The sequence below is a fragment of the Lampris incognitus genome, chromosome 7, assembly GCF_029633865.1.
Source record: "Lampris incognitus isolate fLamInc1 chromosome 7, fLamInc1.hap2, whole genome shotgun sequence".
NCBI classification, from domain to species: domain Eukaryota; kingdom Metazoa; phylum Chordata; class Actinopteri; order Lampriformes; family Lampridae; genus Lampris; species Lampris incognitus.
Window position 1 is genome coordinate 13,140,206 of NC_079217.1, and position 15,431 is coordinate 13,155,636.

Sequence of the window (15,431 nt, forward strand, 5' to 3'; positions counted from 1 at the left end):
CACCAACAGTAGATGGAATAGAATACACCGGTGTATTAAGGGTCTATAACCTGAGACGCAACTTCAACACCATAAACCTTTTAGAAAAGGGCATTGCTTTTAAATCCAGGATTCTGGATGGCCATTTGTCTCAATGACATGAAAGATGGCCGCCATGAAAATTCATCACGTTATATTAAATCTTGGCAAAGGTGTTAACTTTTCAAGCCAAGTTTTCCAGAGCACCTTACACAAAACATTTGAGGGGATAAAACCACATTTGAAAATCGAGCACCATTCCATTTTGAGCAATATGGACACAAATCACTACTTGAACCCCGAGGGTTCCCTCAGTGTACCACGTCTTCAATCAACAGGGGCATCTTAAAACAGGCAACTGGAGAACAGGCCAAATAACCTAGTTTGGCTTATGCTTGCAGATACTCCATGTTATACAGAACATTTTGAATCACAAACAGGAGGCAGAGATTCCTATGAGAAGTTGTGGCTAATTTTAAAAGATTATATAAGAGTTTAGGTCCTACTTTTCTACTTTTCTAACCTTGAAAGGTTAAAACGAACCGAAAATTAAGGGGTGTGATCTCTTTGGCACTGCTTTGTGACCTCTGAGGGGATGCAAAATTCACTTCAGGTGCACCTTAGTCTCGAGATCATCATCCTTTGGTTAATGAACAAATAACCCGACTTCAAGAAAATCTTTCTCAAAGTTCAGCTCATCTTTCCCCTTACCCTTTAAACGTGTTTCAACAGATGGGGTTGAACACACAGGGCAAGCATAAGTACTCATCATCAAAAACACTGGTTAAAAATTAACCCATATTACATTTTAAATGAGTAGAGAAATTTAATTGCCTCTTTGGTCACACAGTCCATTGTTATACAGATCATTTTATAATGGTACAAAGGTCTTCCCTTGGCTGTGACACTATTACTGAGTCAAGATTCCTCCTTCCATTGAAAATACACAACCTGCATCAGTGGTTCACATCGGCAGTGTGAGCAGCTAAGCAGTGCTGCAGGCTTACCTTGTCTCCCACTTACAGGCTCGTCCTCCAAATGTGAGCCCAAGTCCCATCGTTGTCACTGGTCAGACAATCAAAAGCTCAAGACACGTAGGATGCCTCACGTGTGTTTGAATATTTTCATGTAGTGCGCTATGGTAGTTAGCAGACTGTCTGACTGGAGCATATATTGTTTAAGCGAGTGGAAGTTTTTTTTTTTTGCTTTTGTGGCTGTTTCTTGGCCTCAAAACAAGCCTTTTTTTCCTCGTACAAAATGTGTTTGGCCAGCTGATTAAATTTGATTCACCAATGATAGACTTCGACTTAAGTTGTTGTTTGCAACCACTTGTCATGTTTCAATTTACTCCCAGCCGGCTTTAACCCTCAGGTTGAGTCAGGCTTTTTCGAGTTCGCGATCAATTCAAGAGCTTACGAGTCCCAAGCCATTGCAACCCACAGACGAAAATGGGTTTCCAGTGAGATGTGTTTTTCCTCATTAAAAGAGAAGAAAAATTCAATAAAAAGTTAAATCATAGTAAATGATATTCTTTTTAATTCAAGCTCTGGTGAATGGCTATCTGTCCTCCGTGATAGAATATGAAAAATCAAGCACTGAATATTGACATGTCTATGCCTTTTAAAAGAAGTCTAACATCCTTTGGCCATGGTCAAGTAAAGAAAATTGAGATTGCTCAAAATATGGACATTTCTACTTTAAAAGAACACAAAGGCATCCCTCTTCACATACCACAGTACTTATAAAAGGTTTTTTTTCTTGGTCACTTTATTAAACTTTATAGGAATACCGAGATAATTTGAAAATACTTTCCCATGTATGATGCTACTGAACGAAATTCAAGAATGTACGCCTAGTAAGTAAAGGAGCTCATCTGAAAAACTGGCAGAGCAGACAAAAGCATCATATTTGTCATAAATGCTAAATGGATCTCCCTAAAATTTGACAAAGATCTGCAACAGGAGGTACCATATTCTAAAATGTCTTCTTGCAGATTTATTATTCCAGTTAAATGCATAACATTTCAAAATTGCTCTGCCTATCAAGAGGTGTCCTGAATTCTCAGCTCAAGGCCAAAAATGACATTCCCCAATTCTATGGGCTACTGCTCTGACATCTTGGGGGAAAAAATTATATATAATTTATAAATAAAACTATGGTCTCTTCCTGAAGGTAATTAAAAGCTTAAAAAATGGGATCATAGATCCAAGATGGCGTATACTTTAAAGTAGGGCTGCACAATTAATCGAATATTAATCTCAATCACTATTTTGGCTTCCCACGATTAAATGAGCATGATCATCTGCGATACTGACCTTAAAAATGCATGCTCCGCTCATAGAATGCTCTGCTTTATATCAAATGATAATAATAATACCAATAATAATAATGGATTACATTTATATAGCGCTTATCTAGACACCCAAAGCGCTTCATATTGAATAGGGGAAACTCACCACAACCACCACCACCAATGTGTAGCACCCATCTGGGTGATGCACGGCAGCCATTTTTTGCGCCAGAATGCTCACCACACATCAGCTTGAGATGGGGAGGGAGGAATCATTGAGCAAATTAAATGGGGGGATGATTAGGTGGCCAGATGGAGAGAGCCAGGTTGGGGAATTTTGCCAGGACAACGGGGGACCCCCTACTCTTTGCGCTAAGTGCCATAGGATCTTTAATGACCACAACCACAGTGAGTCAGGACCTCGGTTTTAACCCTTCATCTGAAGGACGGCATCTCCTACAGCAGTGTCCCCTTCACTGCACCGGGATTTTTCTTTTTGGCCGTTTTTTTGTTTTGGCCCACTAACACTACTTCCAGCAGCAACTCCTTATCCGATGAGAGGGTCTAAGGAGAGGATGTTGTGTTGCTGTTAAGCCCACTGAGGCAAATTTGTAATTTGTGATACTGGGCTATACAAATAAAATTGACTTGACTTGAACTCAAGTTATCCCAGGAGGTCTCCCATCCAAGTACTACCCAAGTCCATACCTGCTTAGCTTCCTTCATTCGGCAGAGCCAAGGTACATGTTGGTATTACTGCCAATCCAAGCCCTTCCTAAACTAACTGCCTCACCAATCACAGCTGTTCCCTTTAAGCATGCACCATGCAGCGGCAGCCTGTGAAAAATGTCCTGGATGTTGCAGCTTCAGTCCAGAGTAGAAGAGTTAATATACAACAGAGAGCAGAAGGGTAAAACGAAAATTAAACATCTAGAGCAGAAGGCGAAGAGCTAGTCCCTCGAAATGGATCATCATCCGTTGTTAAGAAGTATTTCGGATTTAGGCCAAGTGATGTTAACTAAGAACATATTATATGCAAAGAGTGCTTTGGAATTGTGTCTGCGCTGCAAAGCAACACAAGTAACCTGTTCAACCACCTGGAAAAAACACCACAAACTGCAATGAAATGAAGCACGAAGGCAAAGAAGAGTAACGTCGCTGACATTAACTCACTGAATCCTCATCCTTGTCCAAATGAATGAGGACCAGTTTTATTTTAATGCAGAGATTTGTACATTAGAAGGAATGTAGCACATGGAAGTGAAAGCAGTGCTGTTTATTTAAATGTGAACGTGCAATAAAATATTTTTCCCCTTAAATCAATGAATAATCGTGATAAATAATTGTGACCTCAATGTTGATAAAAAAGTAATCATAATTATCATTTTGGCCATAATCGTGCAGCCCTACTTGAAAACATAGGTTAAAATCGTCAACATGGAATTCATTACTTTGACAAAAGATGACCACCTAGATAGTCGGTTTTTGTTTTTTTTAATCTTAGGGATAAATTATCAAAGACTGATGTAATCCCATTCTTTTTTCTCTCCACAAAAGGAGGGTAAGCAATCCAGTCACCTTAGTGTTTTATTCATTTAGACAGAAGGAAGGCTGATGGATAGGAATGAGTGGGGGGGGCTACAGGCAAGGAAGTTCCTCGTGGGATTTGATCCAACGCAAGTGGAAGTACATGTGTGACTCCAGAGCAATCTGACATGAGCATGAGGCTCATCTCTGAGTACCTCTTTCAATTAGAATCTGGCTTTTCGTTGACCAGACCACACCTTCTGGTAGTTTGTCATAAACCACATTAATCTCACATCCAAAACAAAATATTACGCAGCATCAGTATTGACTACGCCATTTGAGCTGAGTTCAGCAAGAACTTTTGAAGTCTTGCAAGCCTACATAGCATGTGGGCTTGCAAATAGCATGCCCAGATAAAATCCTCGAGTCACGATTAGGAGTGTTTACACTTTTGCAAAAACGGCCCTAGACTGTGAAATGTACAGCCTAGTGCTGGGCGGTATACAGGTACATCCTGTATACTAGTTTTAATTTGCGGTACAATTTGATTTTTTTTTTCATATACCACCATACCGGTGTTGTATGAAATTTGTAGTGGCATGAAATCTGGAATGGGTCAAATTGTGTCGACAATTAATAATGTAAACTATCACGTTCGGAGCCACCAGACTGTTAGTTGCTAAATAATTGGGAGGCATTTCACATGCTAATAAAAAAAATTAACTCCGATTTGCAGATTTAGAGACATAGGCATTGTAGCGTTCTTAAAACTGACTTCATAGCCATCTGAGTAAGGGGCTGCGCCATGTTTGTTTATATCCTCAGAGCACGTTAGCGGTGCTAACACACCCATGTCCGGAAGCATTTCACATGCTTATTCACAAACTCAAACAATTTGATATCATGTGTCACTCAGGGGTCAAATATTCATTTCAGAGGTGTTTTGTTTAACCCATAGACTTGTAACATGATTTACCTACCTGAAAATGGGTCACAGGATGCACCCATTCCAGATTTCATGCCGTTACACGTCATACGACAATGACGCTGGGCTCTTCGCTCGCCGCTACTGAGGGAACCCTGTTTAGTTTTCTTTTCCTTCGCTTAGTAATATGCTTAAATTCACCGCGTTGTCTCATCTGATCAGAGTTCGTGGTGGAATTTCAGCTATAGCGTGGTTCACCGCCCGCCGTCACCCCGGCTGCCGAAGTGAGAAGGGGTCGGGGGAGGACGGATGGATGGATGGAAAAGCTGATGTCTGGCTACAGGCCAAAAAAAGGGGCCCAGCGGCTTCTGCTCAAACCAGGAACATCGAGAAAGGAAACTGCGAGGCGCGGAGCCCGCCATGCTCTCGAAAACCAAGAGAATTGTGGCTGAGCAACAGCCATTTTAACATTTAAATATCTTGGCTTGAAGCATAACATAATGTGAATTAATATTAGACTTGTTTCTTACTTGTGCGATAGAACGTTTGAGAAATATCTCTCTCTGAGTATTTTAGGTCAGTTTATAGTGTTTATACAACTATCTTAAAATATTTCGTTTTGAAAAGGAAGCAATGTTAAACTTGTTGGCGTATCTATTTACTATTATGTTGCAGCTTGCACAATAAAAATTGTTTCAAACAACTGTTTCATGAATTCTGATTCCTTCATATTTCGTATCATTTTGTGGGGCCAAGCAAACCCTATAGTATCAAAGCCTTCAGTATACGTGATTACATTAAGATGTTTTTATATTCTATGTACTGATAGCAGAATAAGCCACTATAAACGTATATAAAAGGATCAGTCATGGGGGGGGGGGGGGGGCTGATGTACCATGAAACCGCCATAATCTTATAAAATACCGTGATAGAAAAAAATGTTGGTCATACCGCCCAGCACTACTACAGCCTAAGAAACCTGGACAAGCAAATTCAGTATCACCTTTTTAATAATTTCTTAAGATGCATGCTATATAATTTCACAGAGCATTTTTGTTTTTGCCCACCTTTTAAACGGTGCGGGATATGTACGTTTTTGTAACAAGCTTTTTGAATGTTTCCAAATTCATATCTCCTCAGTATAACTTTCTTTTTATGTCTTTTGTTTATTGCAGTGAGACAAGTGCCAAAGATGTTTATTATTGATACTGAAATGACCTAGCTACCCAAGTTAACAGGTATCCAAATGCTAAAAATTGACATGAAAATACATTACAGAAATGACACAGCATATGCGAACTTCAAATCGTGGCAGACATTTTATGTTATGATAAAAATGGCTTTACAGAGTCAATTTATTGATTTTAGATGAATGCATGCCTCTAAAAGAATGTCTGAACCAAATTTGTAGCTGTTCCTGTTGTGTCACATTGTTTCTTTTTTAAGGTTAAGTTCCACTATCATGTCACTCAGCTGTATATGAAAACATTAAGTGCTCCACCTTGGCGAAAAGGAGCACTTCTTCATCAATTTAACTACATAATAACTCTGAACACAACAGTTGGAAATGGGTAAAAGACAACCTATTAATTCAACCTATTAAATCCATAACAACTATATTTTACCACATACAAACTAACATATGTGTGCAGGCTTATTATTTGTGCTTTCGATATGCCTCAATCAATTAAACCAATATTCTTTTTTGAATATATTTTTATTCAGATTTTGCGATAATTAAGCCAATATTCTTAAACTGACCCCACAAAAATGATTACCAACGTATACCTCCAAAGTGCAAGTTCAGCAAACCAGCAAAATAAACAACCATTAAAAATAAGTTTCATGTGAAATTGTATCAGTATTACCTGAATTTGAGCACTGACTGATCCATCTGCCTGAATACTTTCCAGGGCTCCATTAACACCTACAGGTTTTTTGATGTCCATGAGAGCATCATTCCATTCTATGTAGAAGGGAAAATAGAATCACAAAATGAGTGAGAAGTGTCACAATAACAGAATCATAGCGCATACAGTCAATGAGGAGACAGTCGGGTGTTTACCTGGATTCAGTGTGTCCACATCCAGCATGCCTCCTTCCCGAAAGCTCTCCAGCTCCTCAACTTTGACTTTGTTCCATGGGATGTAGGTAACTCCCCGCTCCACATCCCAGAACTTTTTGTACGTTGTCTTTATACCTTTGTTCAAAGCCCAAGCAATCTAGACAAAAGTGAAATTTCCCATAAATTTCAAAGTTAACCCCCCACCCACCCAGAAATAAGTCTATATGTGCACAATAAAACTGGCTGAAATCAATCTGCTTCAAAGTTTTGTACCTTGATGGGTTTCTGGTTAACTTTAAATGACCCATTACTGAGTTTGCGCAAAGCAGTATAGGCATCTTGTCTGTGAACCATAACAATATAGGCACAACCCCTGGGAGGAATCATCTGGACAGACGGCAAGAGAGAACAGTGATAAGTATGATATAGCCACAAGTTTATATGTTTATAGACCTTCAGCTTTTTTTGAAATCCTGAAGAACCGTGTTTCATCTTACATTGATGGACTCAATCTGGCCGAACTCTTCCAGAAGGGACATCACATCAGACTGCTGGGTTCTTTTGTCTAGTTGTCCTACCCACAAAGTTGTGCTGCAAACTAAAGGCAAAATGAAGTCAGCCACATTTCAGAAGACACGGAAGAAACATTAAACATTTGTTTTTGTCACCCAAGCACTATACAGTCAGCAGTCAAGTAGTAACAAGCAGGAGTACTTCGCCTTTTTTTTTTTTTTTACCTTAATCCCAATTATATTAGATGGATTGAGATGGTCTTTGAACTATTTAGTTACTGCTCTCAAGAACCTTTCCTATCAAATATATTCCCAATTTTAGTATGAAAATGTTGACATGTAGTGTGAGATAAGGATGGTCTATCCAATTTGGGAGATCTATATCAGAGCCTTTCCAGGCTTATTTCAATTGACTGGTATTGGCTATATCAGCGTTCTATTTCACATGGGCTCTGCCATCTAATCGGCTCTATAGGCTTGTCCATTCATCTTCTGGATTTACCACACTGGCAATTTTCTGTTTCCCAATCCAGTCTTCAAGGCCTCCCTGCTCTGCAGATTTTCACTGTAACCCTGCATACATAAATACGTCTGCTTGTACTTAACCAATCATATCATACTTAATTATTCAAGGTGTGCCAAATCTGACATGAAGAAGTGCTGATTGGTTGAGCGAGTACATGCAGGCCTACGTAATTCAGGGTTACAACAAAAACCTGCAGAGCTGGGGGACCTTGAGGACTACATTGACAAGTACTGGTTTATATTAAGCCCGGTCAAATTCTGATTTGTTTGTTTTACCCACTTGTGCTACGTCTATGCCCGCTGTCATACAGGGGTTTGTTAATGTCCCATTGGCTTTGTTCAGGTGTTGTAAAATGACATTATTCACAACTTGTAGGCATGTGTTAAAAAAAAAAATCAACAACAAAGCAGCTAAACTGTCAGCAGTTTGAACTTCTTTAAAGTGGAAGATGACAGCAGACCAACAGCCACTTGTAATGGCTACGATGCCAGTGATTTGCAAAAAGGTAATAACCGAGCTACTTTCAACTAGACTAATATGATAAGGCACTTGAAAAGAAATCATTCAAAAGAATACAATGAGTCCACATGCTATATACTCTGGAGTGTGCTTTGTCAGGCATACTTAACCTAAACTGGATTGGTTTTAACAATTTAAATATTGGATTGGGAATTGATATCAGCAGGTAGTATCAAATGACTTGGATCAGAGGCAAAAAAAAAAAAAACTTGATCGGGACATTGCATAGTGTGAGATGGTTGCAATGTTTAATGTTGGTTATAATGATTAGCAAAAAGGTAATAACCGAGCTACTTTCAACTAGACTAATATGATAAGGCACTTGAAAAGAAATCATTCAAAAGAATACAATGAGTCCACGTGCTATATACTCTGGAGTGTGCTTTGTCAGACATACTTTACCTAAACTGGATTGGTTTTAACAATTTAAATATTGGATTGGGAATTGATATCAGCAGATATCAAATGACTTGGATCAGAGGAAAAAAAACAAAAACTTGATCGGGACATTGCATAGTGTGAGATGGTTGCGATGTTTAATGTTGGTTATAATGATTAGATAAGAATGAAGGCTTATGTTTGAAAAAACTTGGGAAAACCACATTTTCCGATAAAGACTTGAATTAAGAGATTACTTAACCCAGTAGGCAACTAAAAATTAAGGAGATTCGATTATTTTTGCAGACAGAAATTCGAGATAATGGAACTGCTGAAATGCAGCAAAATTAAATTTCTCAATAATTGTGTGTTGAACTTTCTAAGAAACACTTGGTTAATTTGACAGAAAGAGTCCAATGATTTATATTCTAACTGCACAAATGGCTGTTCAAATGACAGTGACAAAATGATTTCAATAGCTAATCTCATTTTGTATTTCTGAACACCTGTTTTATTTAGAGATCATAAGTAATATTTGATTGAATTCCAAACACTGACCAAGTGACAGGGCGGTAACACTTAGGTGCAACTTCCCAAGTACGCCCACACACAAGGTACTTTGAAGATGCATACAAATCAAAAATATCCACTCCCACCTCCCATCATCCTCTCCTATTTTGGCTAGCTCTTCAATCTGAGATACAGAAGCCGAAAGTTTCACTACTTAAATGGGTAAAATCTGACCAATTCCTCGTTTTGCAAAAGCAATCAGTGTTGTATCACTGAATACCTGAAAAGTATGCTGAAGCACAGAGACAGTACCTTGTCATGGTCAGAGAGTGGGGTCTATGACAGACTGCATTAGTCATGTATTTTTGAGAAAAGGTGGTACGCTCTAAATTGAAGATGGGTGCTGTTGACACTTTTGATGGCACTTTTAATTTAAAGGCTGGAATCATCAGCAGTGCCTTATTAAAATTTATAGCCCCAAATGTGTGGATAGTTTATGATGAAAGATGAGACGAAAAAGTGGAAAAGGTATTAAAATATGAGGCCGTCTCGGGCCAATCATGGCAGTACAGCAATAAACGCTCCAAAAAACAAAATCTTTATGTGTAGTACTTGGATTGACGCAATTCTCATTTTCTCTGTATCAATTACTTCTCTGCAGGTTTGATCAGCTAATTTGGATTGCAGTCTGTAAAAGTGGTAATTTGTGAAAAGGCACCAACTGTAGGGGCATTTCCACATAAATACATACCATTGAGTGTTTGGCTCTTAATGCTAGGCAGGCCTTTCTGTCTTCGCTCTCGATCTTTCTCCCTTTCATTCCTGTCCTGTGAATGAGAGCGGGATCTCCAGCGCCGCTCTCTGGAGCGAGAACGAGCACCCCGATGCCGCGGCATCCTCGAATGGGATGTAGACCTCGATCTATCTCTCCTGGGGGATCTGAACAAAACAAAATGTTGTACATGTAGTTTTAACTGTATATAACTGGAAGGAAAAAAAAAGATTTTATTCATTAGGGAGAATAATAGTTAGTGCTGTCACTTTTCTCTTGTTTCACTGTTGGGGGGGCAGAAAATAATACCAAAACAGACCCACTTTTAGGTTTTTCTCTAGGTGACAAGGCTTTAAAAATCCTCTGCTGTCAGCACCTGCAACTTTGTCGGAATGATTTTTCTGGCACCGGCGGCATTTTCCCCTATTCACACATAAAGCCTCTGTCTATAAGATTCACAGATTGTGTTTATTCACATACATATGCCAAGAAAGTGTCTTTTGTCTGGTCCCTGCTCATGCAGGATGTGTTTATATGGTAAATTATGGCATCTCTAATGTGATTCTTTTATTTTTCATTCATTATTTTCACATTCTCGATTTTAATTAACGGCAACACACAGCTGCTTATTGATTTCATCATCTGCGTGAACTAAAATAAGCTCTTATTTTTAAGTCATCCATTCTCCAGACATTTTTAAGTATACTCTTAATGATTTAAAAATAAATCTCACAGGCCGCTCTGGTGGCCGAGCGGAATAAACCGCCGTTCTTGCAACCCGCTCGTCACGTGGCTGGGAGGTTCGTATCCCAGACTCGCCATAACCGGTCACGGCCAGAGCGTCCACGGGGTAAGGCCTTCATTAGGCCACCCTTACCCAAGGGATAGTGGGTGTAGATCGGTGTAGTGTTCGGGGACTCGTCATTCAGCGACCCCTCTGGCCCACCCGGGCGCCTGCAGCCAAGCAACTGAAAGCGTTCTCCCTACGCCTCCTTTGCAGCCTGAAGGTGATGCAATCCATGCGAGGCTTCAGCGTGTAAAATAGCGAGAGCAGCCGACACGAGTTTGAAGGAAGCTGGTGTTACAACTATCTCCTTCCGGTGGAAACGTGAGCCAGGGGAGTTATTCGACAAGAGTTCCGGCCATATGCCACTGGGTTAATCGGGTGGGATAAGGGGAAAAACTAGAAATTAATTTAAAAAATAAATCTCACACTTCGTTTGCTGTGTACAAGTTGCATACATCCCTTGTGATTGGTTCACTCGCTCCTGTATAAGTGTTTTTAACACAACAACCCAACAAATTTTGTTCACGCCATCGTCGTTTGGCAAGACTTCCATAAACGTCACTTGGTCGAGAGTTGGTGAACTGCTGATCCAACTTTTAGGGAATATTGACTCTGGCTTGCGCTTACACACGAGCCCGACACGTAAAATTGAGGGGAGGTTTACAGATTAGCTGGCATGTCTGAGTCAGGTTAATCATTTGATGCTTGTGTTTTACTCACGATGAAACGATATCCCTTCTGGACGTACCAGCGATATGAGCAGATTAGAAAAAACAATGAAAGCTAGGGCTTGGCTGTTGTGATGTATATGTCTTTTCACAGCTAATACCCATTTTAATAATAGAAATATTAATATAAATAGATTGCTCATACATACATACATACTGCTCAATTATATCTTATTTTTTATTTTTGTAGTTCTTGGTAAAAACTCCTTTCCTGTTGTCCTCGTGAATGACGCTAGTCTGCTCTATACAGGTCATGAAGCCTTTGTTTCTTTTGAACTCAATACTTTCTAGATTGCATTCTTTTGTCTTTGCAATGTTTACTTTCTGCTGTCATTGAGTACTGCAGCGGCAGCAGCTCCTCTCTCCACATTTCAGCATGTCAGGGCTTTTTTTTTACGGCAGACTATTTGCTAACACTTGATTTTTACTATAACAAATTTAAAAGCAGATGTTGACAAACAGCACTTGATGTAGCGTACTAAAGGTTATACCCAAGCTGTAGTCACCCTTTATGAATGTCATAACTGTGATGACGTGCTAGTAAACTGAACATTGAAGCAGTGAAGACATATCTGGTATTTGAATTTATTGTTCCACCTTTGCTTTTAAGTTGTACGTCAAGTTAGTCTTGAGGGTAACACAAAACCTGATGAGACGACACACACTTGGCATATTAACAGGTGATATTATATACAGTGAGAATGAGACCCGGGATGCCTCCATAGCACATACCACATGGCCACAAGATCACAACTGTTGCCAGTTCGAGTTCGAATTCTCTCTCTCTCTCTCTCTCTCTCTCTCTCTCTCTCTCTCTCTCTCTCTCTCTCTCTCTCTCTCTCTCTCTCTCTCTCTCTCTCTCTCTCTCTCTCTCTCTCTCTCTCTCGAGGGATCGTGGAGACATAAAGTGGATAAACCTAATAAAATACATTTTATTTGATTGAACGCCAATAAATAGGCTCATGAGACACCAAACCTCATGCAGTACTTGATATATTTCCCTTTCACTATGTAACCCCGGAAGCCACAATACTGCATCCACTATGAGCCCAGCCTCTTACCCTGACCTTGTTCGGGATCTCGATCTTCTGCCGTAGCCTCTGTGCCTGGCTTCCCTCCTGATGGATGACTCTTCCATTGAACTTCCCTACAAAGACAATAATTAGAAAGGTGCAAACCCTTGCGTAAACCTGATGAAGTCTTCAAAATCTTTCACAAATCTGTGAACTATGAGACAAATTTCAATAAAAAAGGTTACATGTAAGCATGTCCATAGTTTTGATGTGAGATGTAAAACTACCAACTTGCCATCAGAAAGTAAGCCATATTTACTATTGAAAAATTATATTTCATCAGTTGTTATTTGATAAGTTGACAAAAACCATTTCTTATTAAAATAGAACAGGTATTTTAGGCAACAACCGGATACAAACCCAGTACAGGGTAGTATTTTAGGCAACAACCGGATACAAACCCAGTAGAGGGTAGCATTTTAGGCAACAACCAGATACAAACCCAGTAGACGGTAAACAAGGAGATATTAAAATCTAACATGCAAGTTGCAGAAAGTTCCTTTGTGTTAAAGATTAAAAGTTTATTTAACAATGGTCTGATTTTATGTTTTTTTAAACCACTGAGGCTGTTGCCAACATAGGACGGCAAAAAAATGAAACATATTCAAATTTTATATCCATTTATTCTCGGGTTGATTTTCTGTGTGCTTCTCATTTATTGTGTCATTTTTATCTGTGATATTGTTCGCATCTCTTTTTTTTTTGCAAGCACGTTGCAACTGCTTTGATAAATAGTTTTATAACTACGACCATAAACTCTCATAAAATGACAAAATTAACTACATGAATGGGCTGTTTGGGGCTTTACCTGTGGGTGAGCATATGCCTCAGTCATGGAGGGGTATCTGTCAGGCATCACTTGTGGTTCACCATGCATCATTACTCCACCATGCTTAAAAAGAAATAGGAGACAGCCACAAAAAAATCTTTTAGATTCAACCAGGACATTGTAAAGTGGCAGCAACTCTAAGCAAATCTTTGGCTGCATATTTGTAAAAATCACGTGTTAACATCTCAAACATATATGCTGCAGTGTAGGTCAAATATTGTAATGTTATGTAATGTCATGATAATATCATAATGTTGTAGTTTGGATACCTCGCTACCACCAGCCTCTCCAGTCATGTGTGGCTGAAAATTTCCCATGGTGGGTATCTGACCAGGAAACTGCTGAAATGTATTTCCTGCGGCATCTCTGTAATGACAAAAATTTACCTTATTTAATAACTTAGTCCTAGTATTAGTCAGCCATAAAAACATAAAGTGAAGCATGTTTACTAATAGTGGGAAACTCAACAATTAAGTTTAAGAAAATGCAGGTAAAGTAACAACTTGAGAGAATATGAATAAACAAATTTGATGCAAAACTGCGATGCTAAGCCATGACGGTTTTAATACTGCAGCATTTCCCCTGAATCACAATGCTGAAGCAAAATCAACAGATGCGGTGAGGAGGAATAATGTAATGATATGAAGTGCCTGAATGTGAACTGTTTAAATGTTCACTCAGGGGCGCAAACTCATGTCATACTCGTACTCAATAAGCTTTTGCAACACATGGGATTTCTAATAAATGCATTTGTTGTAAATTTTCTTTAGATTATTGCAGTTTTCACATATTACTGGAGTTGACAGGTGACGGCGCCTTAAAAAATCAAATCAAAATATCAAATTACAATAGTGATAATATTGTCATATTTGGAAAAACTAATTTGTTTCAAAAGTTAAACTAAAATATTGTGATATCGGATCAGAGGGACCGGCCAATTTGCCAGCCCTAGCAAATTGCTGTTGGGATTAGGCAGTGGAAAAAGGTGCATCTGAAGTCTTGCTAGAGTCTACTACTACTTTCGGCTGCTCCCGTTAGGGGTTGCCACAGCAGATCATCCGTTTCCATCTCTTCCTGTCCTCTGCATCTTCCTCTGTCACACCAGCCACCTGCATGTCCTCCCTCACCACATCCATAAACCTCTTCTTTGGCCTTCCTCTTTTCCTCTTCCCTGGCAGCTCCCTATTCAGCATCCTTCTCTCAGTATACCCAGCATCTCTCCTCCACACATTTCCAAACCATCTCAATCTTGCCTCCCTTGCTTTGTCCCCGAACCATCCAACCTGAGCAGTCCCTCTAATATACTCATTCCTAATCCTGTCCTTCTTCATCATTCCAAATGAAAATCTTAGCATCTTCAACTCTGCCACTTCGAGCTCCCCCTCCAGTCTTTTCTTTCATCAGTGCCACTGTCTCCAAGCATATAACATAGCTGGTCTCATAACCATCTTGTAAGCCTTTCCTTTAACTCTTGTTGGTACCCTTCTGTCGCAAATCACTCCTGACACTCTTCTCCACCCATTCCACCCTGCCTGCACCCTCTTCTTCACCTCTTCTGCACTCCTCGTTACTTTGGACAGTTGACCCCTAGTATTTAAACTCATACTCCTTCATCACCTCTGCTGCTTGCGTCCTCACCATTCCACTGTCCTCCCTCTCATTCAGGCTTATGTATTCTGTCTTGCTCCTACTGACTTTCATTCCTCTTCTCTCCAGTGCATACCTCCACCTCTCCAGGCTCTCCTCAACCTGCACCCTACTCTCGCTATAGATCACAATGACTTCCGCAAACATCATAGTCCATGGAGACTCCTGCCTGATCTTGTCCGTCAACCTGTCCATCACCATTGCAAACAAGAAAGGGTTCAGAGCCGATCCTTGAAGTAATCACACTTCCACCTTGAACCCATCTGTCATTTCAACAGCACACCTCACCACTGTCACACTTCCCTCATACATATCCTGCACCACT

The 15,431-nt window shown here is 39.7% G+C and overlaps 1 protein-coding gene across 2 annotated transcripts in view; it reads right to left on the minus strand.

Moving 5' to 3' along the window:
• Nucleotides 1–15,431, minus strand: part of LOC130115683 (SR-related and CTD-associated factor 4-like) — a 58,066-nt gene that overhangs the window by 21,226 nt on the left and 21,409 nt on the right. The window contains exons 9-16 of one of the 2 annotated variants that reach the window (XM_056283453.1): nt 13,729–13,825; nt 13,439–13,522; nt 12,625–12,704; nt 10,022–10,209; nt 7,323–7,423; nt 7,099–7,212; nt 6,826–6,982; nt 6,629–6,726 (exon numbers count right to left, since the gene is read on the minus strand). In XM_056283453.1, coding sequence (XP_056139428.1) covers nt 6,629–6,726; nt 6,826–6,982; nt 7,099–7,212; nt 7,323–7,423; nt 10,022–10,209; nt 12,625–12,704; nt 13,439–13,522; nt 13,729–13,825 — 919 coding nt within the window. Of the gene's footprint in view, nt 1–6,628; nt 6,727–6,825; nt 6,983–7,098; nt 7,213–7,322; nt 7,424–10,021; nt 10,210–12,618; nt 12,705–13,438; nt 13,523–13,728; nt 13,826–15,431 lie in introns of both variants that reach the window. The other variant, XM_056283452.1, reaches the window with a different exon arrangement.